General features: G+C 62.9%; 1 protein-coding gene across 3 annotated transcripts; it reads right to left on the minus strand.

Moving 5' to 3' along the window:
• Nucleotides 1–152: 152 nt before the first annotated feature.
• SLC38A3 (solute carrier family 38 member 3) lies at nucleotides 153–14,176 on the minus strand. Of its 3 annotated transcripts, none has more exons than XM_077184661.1 (16): nucleotides 14,019–14,176; nucleotides 6,666–6,817; nucleotides 6,460–6,544; nucleotides 6,251–6,366; nucleotides 5,741–5,814; nucleotides 5,567–5,659; nucleotides 5,403–5,484; nucleotides 4,771–4,853; nucleotides 4,556–4,614; nucleotides 3,938–4,111; nucleotides 3,738–3,817; nucleotides 3,064–3,164; nucleotides 2,844–2,968; nucleotides 2,396–2,540; nucleotides 1,830–1,933; nucleotides 153–1,723 (listed from the first exon to the last, which is right to left on the minus strand). In XM_077184661.1, exons 2-16 carry the CDS (start codon nucleotides 6,773–6,775, stop codon nucleotides 1,619–1,621), a joined length of 1,536 nt encoding a protein of 511 aa, XP_077040776.1. In that variant the 5' UTR covers nucleotides 6,776–6,817; nucleotides 14,019–14,176; the 3' UTR covers nucleotides 153–1,618. The 3 variants fall into 3 exon arrangements, with proteins under 3 accessions (XP_077040776.1, XP_077040777.1, XP_077040775.1); XM_077184662.1 differs by lacking the exon at nucleotides 14,019–14,176 and adding an exon at nucleotides 7,365–7,465; XM_077184660.1 differs by lacking the exon at nucleotides 14,019–14,176 and adding an exon at nucleotides 7,188–7,358.
• Between the last annotated feature and the right edge of the window lie 1,478 nt (nucleotides 14,177–15,654).

Consider the following 15,654-nt stretch of genomic DNA (forward strand, 5'->3'; position numbering starts at 1 on the left):
TGCACTGACCCTGCACATCCTGCTGTCCTCACGCACGTCTGTGCACCCGTGTGGCTCATGTCCGTCTGTCCGTGGCACCTCAGGATGCCGTGTGTGAGGTGCCAGCCTGCGTGCCAACACCTCACCCGCGCCAGTGATGCCCGAGACCTGGGCACATTCACATCTTTATTCTCACCTCTGGCCTCCTGCCACCGCCAGCATCACCCCCAGCAATAATTTACAGGTGTCAGGGGTGGCCCTGGGGCAGCCAGGCTGGTGACAGGAACAGAGGGGCCACCCTGCAACTGGTGAGAGTCCAGTGCCCCCCCATGTGATATGTACATTATACAGAGCTACCCAGAGCAACACAACACGTTAAAAAAGATCTACTCTTATGTACAGTATTTATAAAAAGCATCCCAGCCTCCACCACCTCATAAAAAAATACATCTCTTATGTACTTTGCCGCAGGACAGACCCCCCCAGCCCTGTGCTGCCCACCCTGCCAGGCTGCCCTCCGTACTGGAGGGGAGGTGGGGGGTGGGAGAGCCGCTCTCCGGGTTTTGGCATGTTTGGATAGATGGATCCCAGCGGCATGGATGGATGGATGGGTGAGGGCTGTAGGGGTCTGAGTGCTGGCCCAGGGTGCGAGGCGAGCAGGAACAGCTTGGATTGCTGGGGTGCCCATCACCCTGGCATCTGGGCATGCAGACAAGGGTGCCTCCAGAGCCCTGAGCTTGCCCCCAGTGAGTGCTGCCCCCAGCCCGCCCCCAAATCCCCCTCATGCCCCTTGGGTGCACCGGGCCCCCAGCAGCCCAGCCGCAGCATGGGCAGGATGCCAGTGCATGCAAAGCCCATGGCGTGCATGCCACCTCCCTGGAGCAATGCAGCTGTCCCCCCACCCTGTACATGGCCCAGGGGTCAGCAGGGTCCCGTCCGCAGGCACCCAGAGCCAACAGTTCCCCTGGCAGGCTCAGGAGCAGCAGGCTGAGCACCACCAGCCACAGCATGAGGGCCATGTTTGTCCACAGGGACCAGGGTGCCCCTGCCATGCCAGGGCAGTGGGTGGCATCTCTTTGGGGATGGGGGGATGGCAGGGGAGAGGGTGGGTGGCTTGGGCACAGGTGCTGTCACAGGTCCGACCGCCCTGCTGGATTCCAGCCCCCACGGACACTGTTCATCAGGCTCTTGATGCTATCTGGGGCAGGCCAGGGAAGTGCCCAGCCTTGGTCCCCACGGCAGGCAGTGCCCTGCGCCCCTGGCAGTGCCTGCTTCTGGTGGCTCTTGGGGTGCAGAAGAGCTCCACCTGACAGCCAGCTCCAGGTGAGGTAGGGCAGTATTATTCTCCCCATTTTACAGATGGGGAAACTGAGGCGCAGAGCAGGGAAGGTGCCCGCTGGAGTGGCTGGGGGGCACAGGACCTGCCCCGGGCTCACTGCCCCATCTCAGACACAGGTCGAGGAGTCTCCATGCCTGCCATGGCTCATGCCCTCTCACCATCACCACAGGTGACGGGCAGCAACAGCGGAAGTCCCCAGGGAATCCTGGTGGGGCTGCAGCATGGGGGCTGAGCCCAGGGTGGGCTCTCCCTGGGGCACCGGGTGGGTGGGGGCGAGGTTGGCTTGGGCACCGGCAGTGGCTAGTGGCTGCCGCCGCTCTTCCCCCCACCCGTGGCCCAGTCGATGATGATGAAGCTCAAGCTCATGATCATGAAGACCACCCCGAGGAGGGCAAAGCAGGCAGCCTGTGGGGACAAGGAAGGGACTCAGGCATGGCCAGGGCGACAGGGTTCCCCGCCAGGCTCAGAACCCCACACCTGTCCCCATCCTTGTACCCCTGCCCATGCTTACCAATATTTTGGGGGTGGAGCGCAGTGGCTCCTTGTCCTTGGGCATGATGCGGATGTAGAAGATGGCAGGGAAGATGAAGATGAGGCAGGGAGCGGAGGTGGCACCTGGAGAAGACAAGGACAGAGTGGGCAGGGGCCTCCCACCCTGCAGCTCAGCCCTGCCAGCCCCACTGCCAGGACAGGTCCTGTCCACCCCCACCCCCTCCTTGCCCTCCCCAGTCCTGGCAAAGCCTTCCAGGAACCCAGGGACGCAGTGTGCTGGCACTGTCCCCACACCCCTCCCGCAGCCCTGGCACTGAGCTGAGTGCTGAGGGGGGGGAGCCTGGCTGGGGGGATCAAGGGAAACATGCAGGGAAGAGCAGTGCCGGCACTGCGCTCTGGGAACCGGCCTGCCAGGACAGCGATGGGATCAGCCATCCACGCAACCACCTGCTCCTGGCAGGGTGACCGGGGAAACTGAGGCATGGCAGGGTCAGTCACAGCTGAGCACCAGTCAGGACAGGGGCTGGCATGCTGCTGCAATGCTCCATGATCAAGGAGGGACAGGAGCAGGGCACTGCCACCCACCAATCAAGCCGAAGATGCCGAGAATGGAGGGGGCAAAGATGACGAGGAGGTTGATGAAGGTCAGCAGGATCACAGCAATGGAGATGTGGCGGATCCAGCTGAAGTCTTTCCCTTGGAACAGCATCTGCTGGATGGCCCGACGCACCTGGGGACAGGGACAGGGTACCACACTCCATCCTCGGAGCCAGGACCTGTACCCTGACACTATGGCCCCGCAGGTCACCATAACCCCTTTCCCTTCCCAAGCTCTCACCCTGATGCCCCACTGGTTCCTGTCACCCCTTCACAGCCTTGTCCCTGTGGCCCCGCCTCTGCCCCATCAGCCCTGCCTCTGCCCCAGTCCTGCTCCTGGCACCCAGAATGTCCTGTTCCCCAGTCCCTATCTTCATCACTGCCTCAGTTTCCCTTCTCAAAGCCTGGTGCTGAAGCCACCTGGGGGGTCACTCACCGGGAAGAGGACAATGGGGACGGTGAGGGTGACAGCCGTCAGCACAGCCACACGCACACACAGGATGAGCACATCAAAGGGATCCACCTTGTTGTACGTGTGCAGCAGCTCTGACTCCACACGGTCTGTGAACACCATCAAGGAGCCCCTGGGTGAGCCCCAGCAGCATCACCCCCCTGGCACAGGTGTGCCAGCCCCAGTCCCCACCCCGAGGGCTCACCGTAAAATGTGAGGTAGCCAAAGAGGGCAGCCAAGAAGTACATGAGGTACATGACCATGATGGAGATGTTGGAGATGCACTGCATCTTCTTCTTGGAGGGACTGCAGGACACGGTGGGCTCAGCACAGCCCCATGGCACCCACTGACACCAAGCACCCACCCAGTGAGGAGGGGTGATGCCAAAACACTCTGGCGTGTGTGTGGGATGTGCAGAGAGAGGCTGTGTCCCCCTTCCTGGGCAGGGTGGCACCAACCAGCCACCCACCCTCTCTGGGTCACAGCACCCACCTCCCAGGGATCACACCACCACCCCTGGATCATGGCACCCACATCCCAGGGGTCATACCATCCCTGCACCCATTCTGAGTCATATCACACACCTCCCAGGGGTGATAGTGCCCACCCAGGGTTATATCACCAATGCCCCAGGGGTGATATTGCCTACCAGCCACCTGCCCACCTACCCCAGATTGTATCACCCACTTCCTGAGACTGATATCACCCATCCCAGGTCCTATCAGCCACCATGCATGCACCCACTGCCCCACCCAGGGTCATATCACCCACCTCCCCGCAATGCCCCGGCACAGGTCCCACACATGGATGGCACTGCCTTTGGGTGGGCACCAGATGAAGCCCACCCCTCCCCATGGGTGCCCCCACCCAGGACTCACTCCTTCAGCTCAGTGTAGATGGGCAGGACCTCGGGGTGGCAGACGAAGGCGAAGGCCATGATGGGGATGGTGTAGGCTGTCTGTGCGAGAGGAGCACGACTGACTGCTGGGGGCCCAGAGCCTGGTGCTGCCAGCACCAGGACCACCCATCTTCACTGGGTGCACGGGGTGGGGGCTCACCCAGAGCCTCAGGTCCTTACCTGTGAGTTCAGGGTGAAGAAGCTGGGTGTGCAAGTGTCCTGCTCGGGGGCCTGGAGGACGGTGTAGCCATTCTGGTAGTCACTGGTGCTGACAGTGGTGACATTGAGGATGCCCGTGATGTTCCCCTCCTGCTCCGGAAGTGGGCAGGGGATCTGGAACTTCTTGTAGATGACCTGGGGTGGGGGGGGACATGGGGCCAGTCAGTTCTTGGCGCCCCCAGCTCCCAGCACACATTGCCCATATGCCCAGCAGGAGAGTGACCCTGCCAGGACCCCTCCTAGGGACACCCTCTCCTAGTGCTGCCCTGTGGCAATGCTGCTCCCCCAGCCTGTCCCTGTGGGGATGGCAGCAGGACAGAGTGAGGCAGCAGCACGTGGAGGGGCCACATGTGCAGATGCCCCTCCAGCACCTTCCCCCCTCTCCCTTTCCACAATGTTCGGTTCCTTCAGCCGAAAATAACCCAGCAGCTTGACAGCCCTGCCACAGCGTCTCTGCAGCCCCGAGCACCCGCTGTCCCTGCTGCCTCTGCTGTCCCCACAGCAAGCAGCCCAGCCTCACACCCCGGCAGGAGGGATGCTCGGCACCCCAAGGCACTGCCAGTGCCAGCGGGCGCTCACCGAGATCAGGAAGAAGACCATACAGCTGAGGGAGAAGCCGCTGGCGTAGCCAAGGTAGCCTGGGGAGGGAGGAGAGTGGGTGCTGGGTGCGGGCGGGACCCTTGCACTGGCTCAGTGTCCCCTCCTTGCCCAGCACATCCAGGCTGGCACCATCGCCCCGTGGGAGACCCAGGGTGCCAGGCCCCAGTGCCATGGGTAGCATCTCCCTGACTTACCCAGCTGCTTCATGAGGGCCAGGGGCAGGATAATGGTGACAGAAACCAGGATCACCAGATAGTTCCCATTCATGTACCAGTCCCTGGAAGGAGAGGGCCTGCTCACCACCTCAATCTGCTGGGCCACAGCAGGCAGAGGCAGCCACTGTGGGGGCTGTCTGCCATTCCTAGGGACCCTTAAGCTGGCAAATGCCAGGGCACTGGTGTCCCCTGAGGCTGGCATTCCTGCTCTGCTAACACCCTTGGGGACCCCTGAGGCCAGCATCCCTGGGGGCCCTTGAGCTAGGGTTCTGCCTACCCCCACAATGGTGCACCCACAAGGGCTAGAGTTGCTAGTGGGGATGTGGGGATGTGGGCATGGGGTGGGGGGACCAATACCCAACCAGACCCCCACCCTGCAGCCCCAGGTTCCGCTCAAGGAGGAAAGCCTGATCCCAAGGGGATGTGAGGAGCAGGGATTGGAAGTTCAGCTCGGTTTAATCTCACCCAGGGGCTTATTCAGCACTGACAGTTATCAAAAATAGTAGTGGCTTAATGATAGTAAATCCCTGCCACGGGCTGCACAGCTGGAGCCAGAGCCCCGGCGCCTGCCTGGGGAAGGCACGCAGGCAGCGTGGGCAGGAGGCACTCACGTGGTCTTCTCCTCCAGGTTCAGGAAGGTCTGGATGACCAGAGGCACTTCAGATTTGACAATGTACAGGTAGCTGGACATGGCTGCAGGGCAGAAGGAGGTCTTGGTGCACTGGTGTTCTCTGGTCCCACCCCGTCCCCAGCCCGGGCGGGTCCCCCAGCTCACCCCCGATGTTCTGCAGCGTGATGGCGATGGCCGCAGCCAGCTTCCCCGGTGTGCCGAACGCTCGGTAACCCAGCTGCTCATAGGCACGGATGCCTGTGGGACAGGGAGCAGTGGTGGTGGGTGAGAGTCAGGGTGGGACCCCCAGCACGGCCCTGCTGAGGACTTGGCACTCACCCACAATGCCTGAGGATTTGAGCAGCAGGTGGATGGAGTAGCTGGAGAGCAGGGCCACTGCTGTGAGGAGGAAGCTGCAGGGGGACAGCACAGTTACCAGTGGGTCACAACACAGGGCTCAGACATGGCTGTAGGGCAAACCCCATGCAGATGTGCTCTGCCTGTCCTGGCAGGATACCATCCCCTTGCCTCAGCACCAGCTGGGTGTTCATGGGGCAGATTCAGTCCATGTCTTCACACTCAAAAGGAGCCATCACTCACGTCCTTCAAGCTACTTTTGAAAATCTGACTTTGTCATAAGGAAGACAAACCTTCACCCTCCTCCTCCTCCCCCCAAATGGGGCACAGCACTCAGGCAGACTTTCGCCAGCAATGGGCATTGTTCAGCCAGCAGGACACTGGTCCCTGCATCACCCCAAGCCAGAGACTTCTTTCTTGCCTGTACCCACCAATCCCCTTGGAGGAGCCCTCCAGGCCTGGACATCCCCCCCATGCCCCCATGGCACTCACAGGAAGAGGATGATGCCGGTGTTGGCCATGGCATAGGCCAGCCCCAGGATGCCGCTGCCCATGATGGCATTGCTCAGATTGAAGACGGACATCCCGAAAGACGTCTTCCCTTCAAACTGTTCACAGGACACAACAGGGAGGGGATGCACCAGTCACACTGTGAGCTTGCCCCATCCCACCCCCAGCACTGTGCCCGTGCTGCTACTCACATCAGTGAAGTGTGTCTGCTTCTTCTCGGCACCATGGGGCAGGAACTCCTCCATCTCTGCCACGCCAGTCTGGTTCTCTTCAAATCTGTCCATGGAGGGAGAGGAGTGAAGCCAAAGCAGAGACAGGGACCATCAGCACTGGTTGGTATCTCAAGGGCAGGGACCAGCTCAGAGGACCCACCGAGTCCCTGCCCTGAGTGCCCTACCTGTCACCCGCCAGTGAGGGGACAGTGGTGGTGGTGAGTGCGGCCGCGTGCTTCCCATTGGGCACCAGCTCCACCATCTCGGCCTGGAGGGGCACGTCCGTGGTATCCATGGCTGGGAGACAGCTGGGCTTGCTATGGGCTCTACTCAGGCTCTGCAAGAGGGAGGCAACAGAGGTCCAGCTCTGGGCAGGAGCAGCGGAGGGGCTGGCCTGGAGCCTCATAAGTCCTGCCTCCACCAGGGACACTGGAGCTGGGCTCAGCACCAGCGCTGGTGGCACGGCAGGGACAGGCGCCCGGGGATGGGAGGGTCACCGAGCCAGGCATCACGGTGGTGTGCTTCTCCCTTCTGCCCGCTCAGCACACAATGTCCCACAGAACTCAGCCCCTCAGCTCCACCCCCACCAGAGCCCCAGCGTGGGGGTGCCCTCTCGCCCAGCCAGACATCCCACAACCCACCCCGTCCCCTTGCTCACAGCACAGCACTGCCCAGCCCCAGAGTCCCCATCCACACCGCCTGCCCACCTCCACTCCCCTGCCCGCAGCTCTCGGCTCCATGACTCAGTTTCCCCTCCTGCAGACGGGTGCCAGCAGGCGAGTGGGGGTGTTTGGGAGGGCGGCTGAGGACGGGGTCGGGAGCTCAGGGACCCCCCAGCCGCCGTTATGTAAAGCCCGTGGTGCTGCCCGGCGCGAAGGGCTCACCCACGTCCCGCCGCTGCCGGGGTGCCAAGGCGGGGGGCTCGGGGGCACGTCAGGGCTGGACAAACGGAGCAGGAAAGAGCGCGGGGCCGGGAGACAGCTCCTTGGCAGGGGAAGGCGGCCGGGCTGCCGAGCGCGGGACGCCTTGGCACGCCGCACAAAGCCGCCTCTGTGCGAGCCCCGGCCCTCCCCGCCCCGCTGGGAAACGGCACAGGGTGGCTTTCTGGGGCAGGCTGGCAGCCGGGGCAGGGTCCCGCCACCCCCCACTGCCCCGAGGGGCTGGGGTCTTGTCCGGCTGGCCAGGGGGCTCCACAATGGGGCTATATCCAGCCAAAGGCTGCTGCCACCCAGCTGGAGGTTAGGCCTGGCTGGGATGCAGTGTGGTCCCCAGTCCCGGGAGGATGCTGCTGCCCCACCACCCCGCTGCCGGGGGTCGCCATGGGGTGAGCAGGGGACATGCCCATCTTTATGCTCCCAGGGGATTGGTGTCCCCAGAAATCTGAGGAGCCTTCCCACAGCACAGTTGGGTCCAGCACTCCTGCTGGCACGCAAGGGAAGGATGACACGTCAGGGTGTGGGTGCCAGCACCTCCGGTCTCCTGAGCTGCTGCCCTGCTTGTCCCTGCCCATCCAGGCCACAAAGACCTGGCAGGGTCATCCCAGGCCACACACTGGCTGCTGGCACTGCCAGGGGGGCCGAGCCCCTGTGGTTGGCCCAGGGTGGTGGGCACGTATTTGGGCTGCCCTACCTGCAGCACCCAGCCAGGTGGGGAAGCTGAGGCAGGACACAGGCCAGCAGGGACCAAAATGAGAAGGTTCAGCCATGCGGGGGACGAGAGGGAAGCGCAGGGCGGGTTCTGGGTGATGATTTATCCCCTCCACTAGGCCTCCGCTTGGGATGGATCCAGGCATGAACAAGGCTGCCAGCACGTCCAAAAGCCACCGTTAACTCTGCGCCTTCCCACCATGGGCAGGCATCGCTGAACCCACCACTCACCCCGTATGGGACTGAGGGGGGGAACCAGATCTGTGATGTTCCAACACCTCCCTAAGCCCCCCAGTGCCGCTGGGCTGCCTGCGGGCAGGGCTTCACCGCATCCCGCTGGTGGCAGGCAGCATCTGCCCACTCCCCTGCCCGCTCCCCCACGGGCGCCAGGAAGGCTGGGCACTCTCGTCTGCAGCCCCTTTCTTCTCCCAGGTTATAATTACACCTCTCTGGGCAGCTCAGGAAATACCAACTTCTTCCCCCAAGCGTCTCTCGGAATAGCAAGCGGCACGGCCGGACTCATTCAGCATGCACCGGGCTTCGTGCTGCCACCCAGACGCTTCCTCCCGCCGGGCAGCCTGGCACAGCCCTGGCACAGCCCTGGCACGGGCCCAGCACCACTCACTGCCACTTCCCCAGCTGGCCCTGGCCTTTGCCCCCCGGCCAGGCTCTCCTGGTGGCAGTAGCCAGGGCAAGGGGGGAGATGAAAGAGGTGGGAGCATGAGACAATTCGATCGGGCAGTGTGAGCCCTGCCTGCTGCTGTTTGCCTTGCGATAAGGCAGAACAGCAAATACAGAGTGACGAGCGGCCCTAAAGGGGTGGCTTGGTTCCCCTCCAGGTGGGGTTGGTGGGTTCACTGCCTCACTGTGTGCCCACCTTAGTTGGGCACCCTCTGCTCTGGGGAAAGAGCATCTCCTCAGGGATCGCCTCCCTCAGGGTGCCACCACACAGATGGGATGCTGCCATCTTCACTGCCATGTTGGGTAGCCCACATGCTGCCTGGCATCATCCCACTCCTGACCAGCAGCTCCAGCGCCCGCTCGCCCAGCTGATGGTGTGGACCTGGCCACATGCGTGGGCACAGAACCCCCCCCCCCCTCCCCGCTGTGGCACCCAGGGCCACGTTCCTGGGGATGCTGGGCAAGCTGCATCGATTTCCCGGCATGTGCCTCTCCGCTGCCTGCTGGGCTCTGGGACACAAGGACAGTGCTGCAGCCAGACCTCCCACCTCTCCCAGGCTGCTCCCAGAGCGTGGTGAACCCCCACCAACACTGCGGGGTGGCCAGGCAGGCTGGGCCGGGCCCTGGTGCTGACCCGCAGCCCCGGCAGAAGGAGCACGGAGCCGGATGCGTGGGACGGCACGTCCCGTCCCGCCGGCCACGTCTGCGCTCCCGGGCAGGCTGCGTTTGGTCTCGCACGCTCGTCCCGGCCAGCACAGAGCCTGCCCGCCCTCGCTGCGATGGGGACACGTGTGTGGGGCGGCCCGGCTCCCAAATCCCTGCCCTGCTCTGACAGACGGGCAGTCCTGGGCTCACCTCGGCCCATGGCCAGCCTTTCTCGGGGACCAGGGCACCACGGTGACGGTTTGGGTCCTGGAAGGGACCGCATCCCTCTCTCTGCCTCACACCTCTCTTCCACGCACCTCATTTAAAAGGTGGAAAATCCCAGCGCGAGGCAGGCACCGGCGGGAGCGGGGGGCTGGCAGGGGAGCTCTGTGGGCAGTGCCAGCAGATATGTAGGATGGGAGGTCCATTGCATCAGGCAACGTGGCCAGCAGGATGTGTATCACCCCGGGCAAGCCTGGCTCCTGCGCTGTGCCCGTTCCCCGGGCAGGCCCCGGCCCGGCACGGTCCCCAGCAGCGCAGGCGGTGCCGGTGAGAGCGCAGCACACGGGGGGACAGGCGGCCAGTCCTGCCAGCCATGCCTGTGCCACACAGCACCAGCCTGAGTGTCCCCACAGCCCGCAGCACCCGCCTGTGAGCATCCACGGCTCCCACCTGTGCCCAGCACAGGCACGGGGTGTCCCTGGCAGCAGGTGGGTGCTCCCCCAGGCGGGGACCCCCACAGGGCACAGAGTCCCTCCCCATCTCCTCTCCTTGTAGATGAATCCTTGTTAATCCGGCCCAGCTGGAGCCGTGGGACTATTCCGGGTGGTAATCCGGCTTTAGCGCCAAGCCTGCCGCAGCTGCCGGCCTGCCCTGCGTGCTGGCAGCCAGGTATCCCTCCCCATCCCGCTGCTGCCGCCGCTGTGTGCCGGGGCACGGCAGCCCCCCCGGCCCTGCCCGCCCGCCCAGGTGGCCGTTCGGGTTTCAGCAGAGCTGGGCACACAGGTCTCATGTTCCCTGAGGCTGTGCTGATGACCGAGCCCTGCCAGAGAGATGGGCAGGGATGCCAGCCATGTTCCCCCAGTGCCATCAGCCCCAGCCCTGGGGTTCCCCCCAGCACTGTGCCCAGAGTGGCCCCAGACCGGGGTCCCTGGTCAGCCTCTGGCACTGCTGTGGGCACAGGGGGGGTGTGGGCACAGCTGGGCAACAGCCCAAACCTGGCGGTCCCTGGGCAACCCCTACCCAGGGAAATTGACCCCAGCAGGGCACACAGCAAAGAAACCCCTTTCTCCTTGCCTTCCACTGAGAACTGCTCTCCACAGCTGCCCTGGGAGTAGGTCTGACTTTCTTCTGAAGCACACACAAGCAAAGCTTTCCTCCAGCCTGTCTTCCTAAAATTAGCAACCCAAACCTGGTTTTAACCTGTGGTGTTCCACCCCCCACCTCCCAGCTAAGCAAAGGCAGTGCCAGGGTGCCACCTCCTCCAGAGGAAAGGGGCACCCAAAGGGGCAAATGCAGCCATTCAGGGGATGGCCAGGCACCTCACCTTTGGGGCAAAGGTTCTGGGTGGGGGGGCCACATGGGCATGGGAACCCCAGTAGCTGTGGGAAAGGACAGCTGGAGGCAAAACCTACCCAGTGGGTGGCTGGAGAACCTCTCTGGGTAGCCCTGCTGTATGTAGACCTTCCCCAAACAGATCCGTGGGAGATTCTCCTGAGATAGATCCACCTGAGATCCTCTGGAGATGACAGCCCCACCAGCTGGTCATGCCAGCCTGCCCCACTCATGTCCCCAGCACAAGGTGGGTAGAGTAGGCACTGCTCCTGGGCTCACCTCACCTCTTTCAGCCCCAAATACCACACCATGGCTCAGCCTCAGGTCAGGCAATTCCCCCAGTGCTCCAGCCAGGGCAGGACTGGCAGTAGCAAGTAGGAACAAGTGGCTCTGAAAGCTGCTGTCCTGGCTAGCAGGGCTCTGGCAGCTGCCTGGGCACTTCTGGCCATCTCTGTTACACCAATGTGGACAGCAGTGTCCATCCAGGGTCTTACCTCTAAGAGCACAAGTGGCACCCCTGTCTTGGGGGACAGCTGTACCTGAGCCTGGGAATGGTGTCTGGGACACAGCAGAGAGGGGAAAGGCACTACAGGGAAGGGAGTGGTAAAATCAAACATCACGGTGGGGCCATGGAGAGGGTTTTCCAGTGCCAGAGCCATGGTGCAGCTCAGCCATGGCATCACCTGCCAGGCACACAACCCAGGATGGCTGCAGGTGTCAGCCATCACCATCCTGCCACATCCTCCAACAACCAAGCACCAGTACAAGGCAAGCTGGGAAAAGCAGTGAGGAAGCTGAGGCCAGGCAAGGGGAGTCATGTCCAGCACTGGGACAGCCCAGGCTGTTGCTGTCACCTGCCAGCTTGAGTCCATGTGGTACAAGGTCAGGTGGCAAGGACAGCTGGCAGCACGGGGATGGGGACAGGGTGGGCGCAGCACGAGGCCGATGGCACTCAGTGTGGTTCTTGGGAAGGCTGGGTGAGACATTAGCTTGAGTCCAAAGCATCTCAGGCAGTGCTAGGCTGTATGATGAGTTTTGCTATAAACTTCAAACTCTGCCCTCCAGGAACGCAGGGCCACACAGGGAAGGTGGTGGCACAGGTAGTGGCACTGCAGAGACTGATGGAGAGTGCCTAGAAAAGGACATGTTGGGTTTACTACCACACCTCTGGAGTTTTGTTTTGCCTTGGAAGCAAGATGCTTTCCAGGAGTTCACACTCCTCAAAACACAACTGGCCTTAGTGGGATGACAACAGCAACCCCTTAGTGGAGGGGCCAACAGCAAAACCTCCAAGGTGCCATTTGCTGCTGGCAGTGCTGGGGACATCAGGAGGGACTGGCCTCAGCCACAGCCTCACGTGCCTCCGGCACCCCCAGCACAGCCTCCTGTGGCAATCAGGAGCCACGATTCGCCCAAGCCCCGTGGCACCACCACTGTGCCTGCCCATGGCACTCTCACCATTGGACCAGCCTGACATTTGCTCCACAGGGTCAGCAGGACCAGGCTGGGGGGGACCCAGCCAGTCCCAGAGCTGCATCAGCAGCTGGGGAGGCACGCGGCGGCTGAGACCCACGCGGCGAGGAGAGCCGGGGCACAGGGGTCCGTTCTGGCCCCGATCCGCCTCTGTTTTCTCAAGGGTTGCACTTCCAAAGGAGCCCGTGGGATTCCGCTCCTTCCCCCATCCCCACGCGCCAAGGAAAATAGGCTCTGCCGGCGCTTGTTTGTTTGCCGTGGCCGTGGCCCCGGCGTGTGATTACAGCTGCAGCACGGCCGGGTGCTGTGGGGCCCTTTGCGCCCCAGCCAGGGTCCCTGCGGTGCCAGCACCCCCGTGCCACCCCCGAGTGGAATGGAGTGTCCCACTGCTCCTGAGCCAAGGCATGCCAGCACGCCATTCTGGGACATGGGGCAGTGCTGCCAGGCACAGACGCCTTTCTCTGGGGTACCCCCTTGAAGCCACAGGGACCAGACAGGTCTAACACCTCATCTTGGGCCTGGTCCAACACCAGTGGAAAATTCCCCATCTCCTGCACGTCAGCTCAGCGCAGCCATGCCCTCCGCAGCCAGTCAGGGTTCTGCTTCCCTGCCATCCCACCTGTTGGGGACTTGCCAGGTCCCCTGTCTCACCCGTGCCACCACACAGCCTGGGGACCCCTAGTCCAAGAGCCACCTGCTGTGGTTCAGTTTCCCTTGGGGAAGGTTTCTCTCCAGTGGGACTTTAGAGCTGACACGGCAGAGAGGGCCACCACGCCGGCTGGCACAGGACACGCGTGGCTGACAGGAACGCAGTGTCTGCCCAGCTTTCCACGCTGCTGGCCCAGGCAGCCAGGCTCTATTAATACCCCAGCCCGCGGACTCGCCGCACGCAGGTCCCAGGCAGCCCCGGTGCCCGTGACGGCCGGCGCCACTCTCCCTGCCCGTGCCCCCCGCCCCGGCACCCCGGCACCCTGACACCCGATCCTGCCCACAGCCGCTTCCAGCCTTCAGAAACATATGTCATTCCCACGGGCGATTAAAAATTAAAGCAGAAAACAGGGAAAGTAAAGGGAGTTTGGGGGTTGGTGGCACTGTGAGGATCAGCAGAACGATGCACGCCGAAGCCCCCACACCGCGCTCCGGGCAGGGGCAGTGTCGGGGCGCTGGGCTCTGCCTCCCCCGGCACCCGCGGGATCTGTCACCCACCCGTGGGAAGATGCCAGCCGCTGGCAAGTGGCAGGAGTACAGCAAAGCAAACAGCCCCGGGGCGCTAGCACCTGCCAGAGCTGCCGGGCCCCGGAGCCTTCCCCGTGCTGCCCGGAGCTGGGAGGAGGAGGAGGAGGAAACGGAGGAAGAGAGAGAGACGGGCTGTGTCAGGAAAGCGGGGCCGGCGAGAGATAGGTCGGAAAGGACTGGATGGGGTGCGGAGGAGAATTAGGGGAGCTGAGGGGTCCGAGCTCCCGGCAGCCTCCAGCCACGGAGCTTCAGGGAGGAGCGAGCCTGGGAGTGCGAGCGGCAGGGGAGATCGGAGAGACATACCTGCCCCCTCTCCGCGGTGCCTCTGCTGCGGGCTGGGGCAAGCAGCCCCCGGTGGCCGGTGCCGCGGATTAGAGACTATCCTGCGACCGTAATCCGGCGGAGCCCGAGATTAAACCGGACCCGATCCCGCCCCCAGTGCGAAGGCTCCCAATCTGCTCTCCGCCGGGGCACGGGAGGAGCGCTCGGGAGCGACCGCCCCGCATCGACCGACCCCTGCCCCGCCCCGCCCCGCCCCGCTCCGGCGGGACCACCGCTCCTCGGGCACGGCCGCCTCCGGGGCACCGCCGCCCCGCCGGGCACCAGTGTCCGCTGGGCATCACCTCCCGCAAGTGAATCACCCCCGCACCAGGCATCATCCCCCTCTGAGCGCCAGTGTCCAGGCAGCGCTGCCCTGTCCGGAACGGGGCAGTCACACAGCATCCCCACACACCGCACACGGCACCAGGTGTCTGTGCCCCTCACGGCACGATCACTGTATGGGGCATCCCTATCCTGCCAGGTATTGACACCCCACCGGGAATCCCTGCCTACAGCAGCTGAGGCTCCTGCAGGAGGCCAGGGGCTCCTTCCAAAGAAGCAGGGCTGGGGCAGTCGCTCTAATCTACCTGAAGGGATAAATCCAGTACATGCTGAGTGTGGGCACAGCGTTTTCTCCGTCTTGGACAGGGACAGGTCACCCAGCAGCACTCCTTCAGGCAGATTCTCTCCCTGGCCTGGGAAGCTCAGGCTGCTCCCACGTTAAGCCAGCCCAGCTGCCTGTCCTGCTCATGGTACCCGCTGCCCCCTCAGTACTCACCCCAGCATCTCAGCACACTGGGAAGAAACAACTCATGTGGAATCATCCCAACTAGACCCAGAGTAACTGGGACAGGCCAGCCCTCTCCTCCAGTCTCCATCAAACCTCCCCACTTGAGCTGAAAAATGTCTATTTTCATGAAGAAACAAATCCCCAGTTCCCCAAAGCAGAAATTTCTCCCAAGTGCATCCCATATGCTTTAGGGAGAGCCATGAGCTCTGGGGAGTCACCAGCTGTGTCCTCAAAGATTCCCTGTACCTTTACAAGGTCGGCCACCCCTAAACTACCTCCTGCTCCTCTGCTCCTCTGTCCTGCCCAGCTTTTGCTTCAGAGGAAAATTTTGGGGGTCCATGCTTGGGAGTGTGCTGAACTGCAAACCCTGCCCAGCTGCTGTGCATGGGCAGAATGGCTCCTCACGCTGCTGGAAGGTTTTATTTGTGTTATGCATATCTTTCATAAATCCTTGCGGAGCCTCGGGCAGCCTGGGATGGAAACGGCTTTGCCAGCCAGCAGCGAGCGTCGCCATCGGGAGAAGAGGCACCCTCTCTCTCGCCTGGACATCGAGGGATGTTAAATATTCAGTGGCAGCTCTGCCCTCCCGCTCCCGGCAATCCCGCGGCTCCTGTTACTGCCGCTCTCCTTTGGCTGCAGACATACATCCATTAACTAATTTCTAATAACAGCAGCATGCGTAAGTGCTGAACCAGCGCTGGCTGGCACGCCGGGGGACTGGAGGCAGCCAGGTTTGGCAGTGTGACGGGGGAGCCAGAGGCACCCAGAGGATGGGCATGGCTGGCCTCAAGCCATCAGTTTAACCCTTTCCCTGCTCTGGTGAAGGCG

The sequence above is a fragment of the Agelaius phoeniceus genome, chromosome 11, assembly GCF_051311805.1.
Source record: "Agelaius phoeniceus isolate bAgePho1 chromosome 11, bAgePho1.hap1, whole genome shotgun sequence".
Classification (NCBI taxonomy): Eukaryota; Metazoa; Chordata; class Aves; order Passeriformes; family Icteridae; genus Agelaius; species Agelaius phoeniceus.

What these genes read in the sequence shown, in the direction of transcription:
- SLC38A3 (XM_077184660.1), bottom strand. Translation starts at nt 7,220, where the DNA reads ATGGAGCCGAGAGCTGCGGGCAGGGGAGTGGAG. An exon ending in CAAATCCTCAGGCATTGTGG is followed by an intron (nt 5,660 to 5,740) that starts GTGAGTGCCAAG and finishes CCTGTCCCACAG; the next exon opens with GCATCCGTGCCTATGAGCAG. An exon ending in TGGTCTTCTTCCTGATCTCG is followed by an intron (nt 4,112 to 4,555) that starts GTGAGCGCCCGC and finishes CCCCCACCCCAG; the next exon opens with GTCATCTACAAGAAGTTCCA.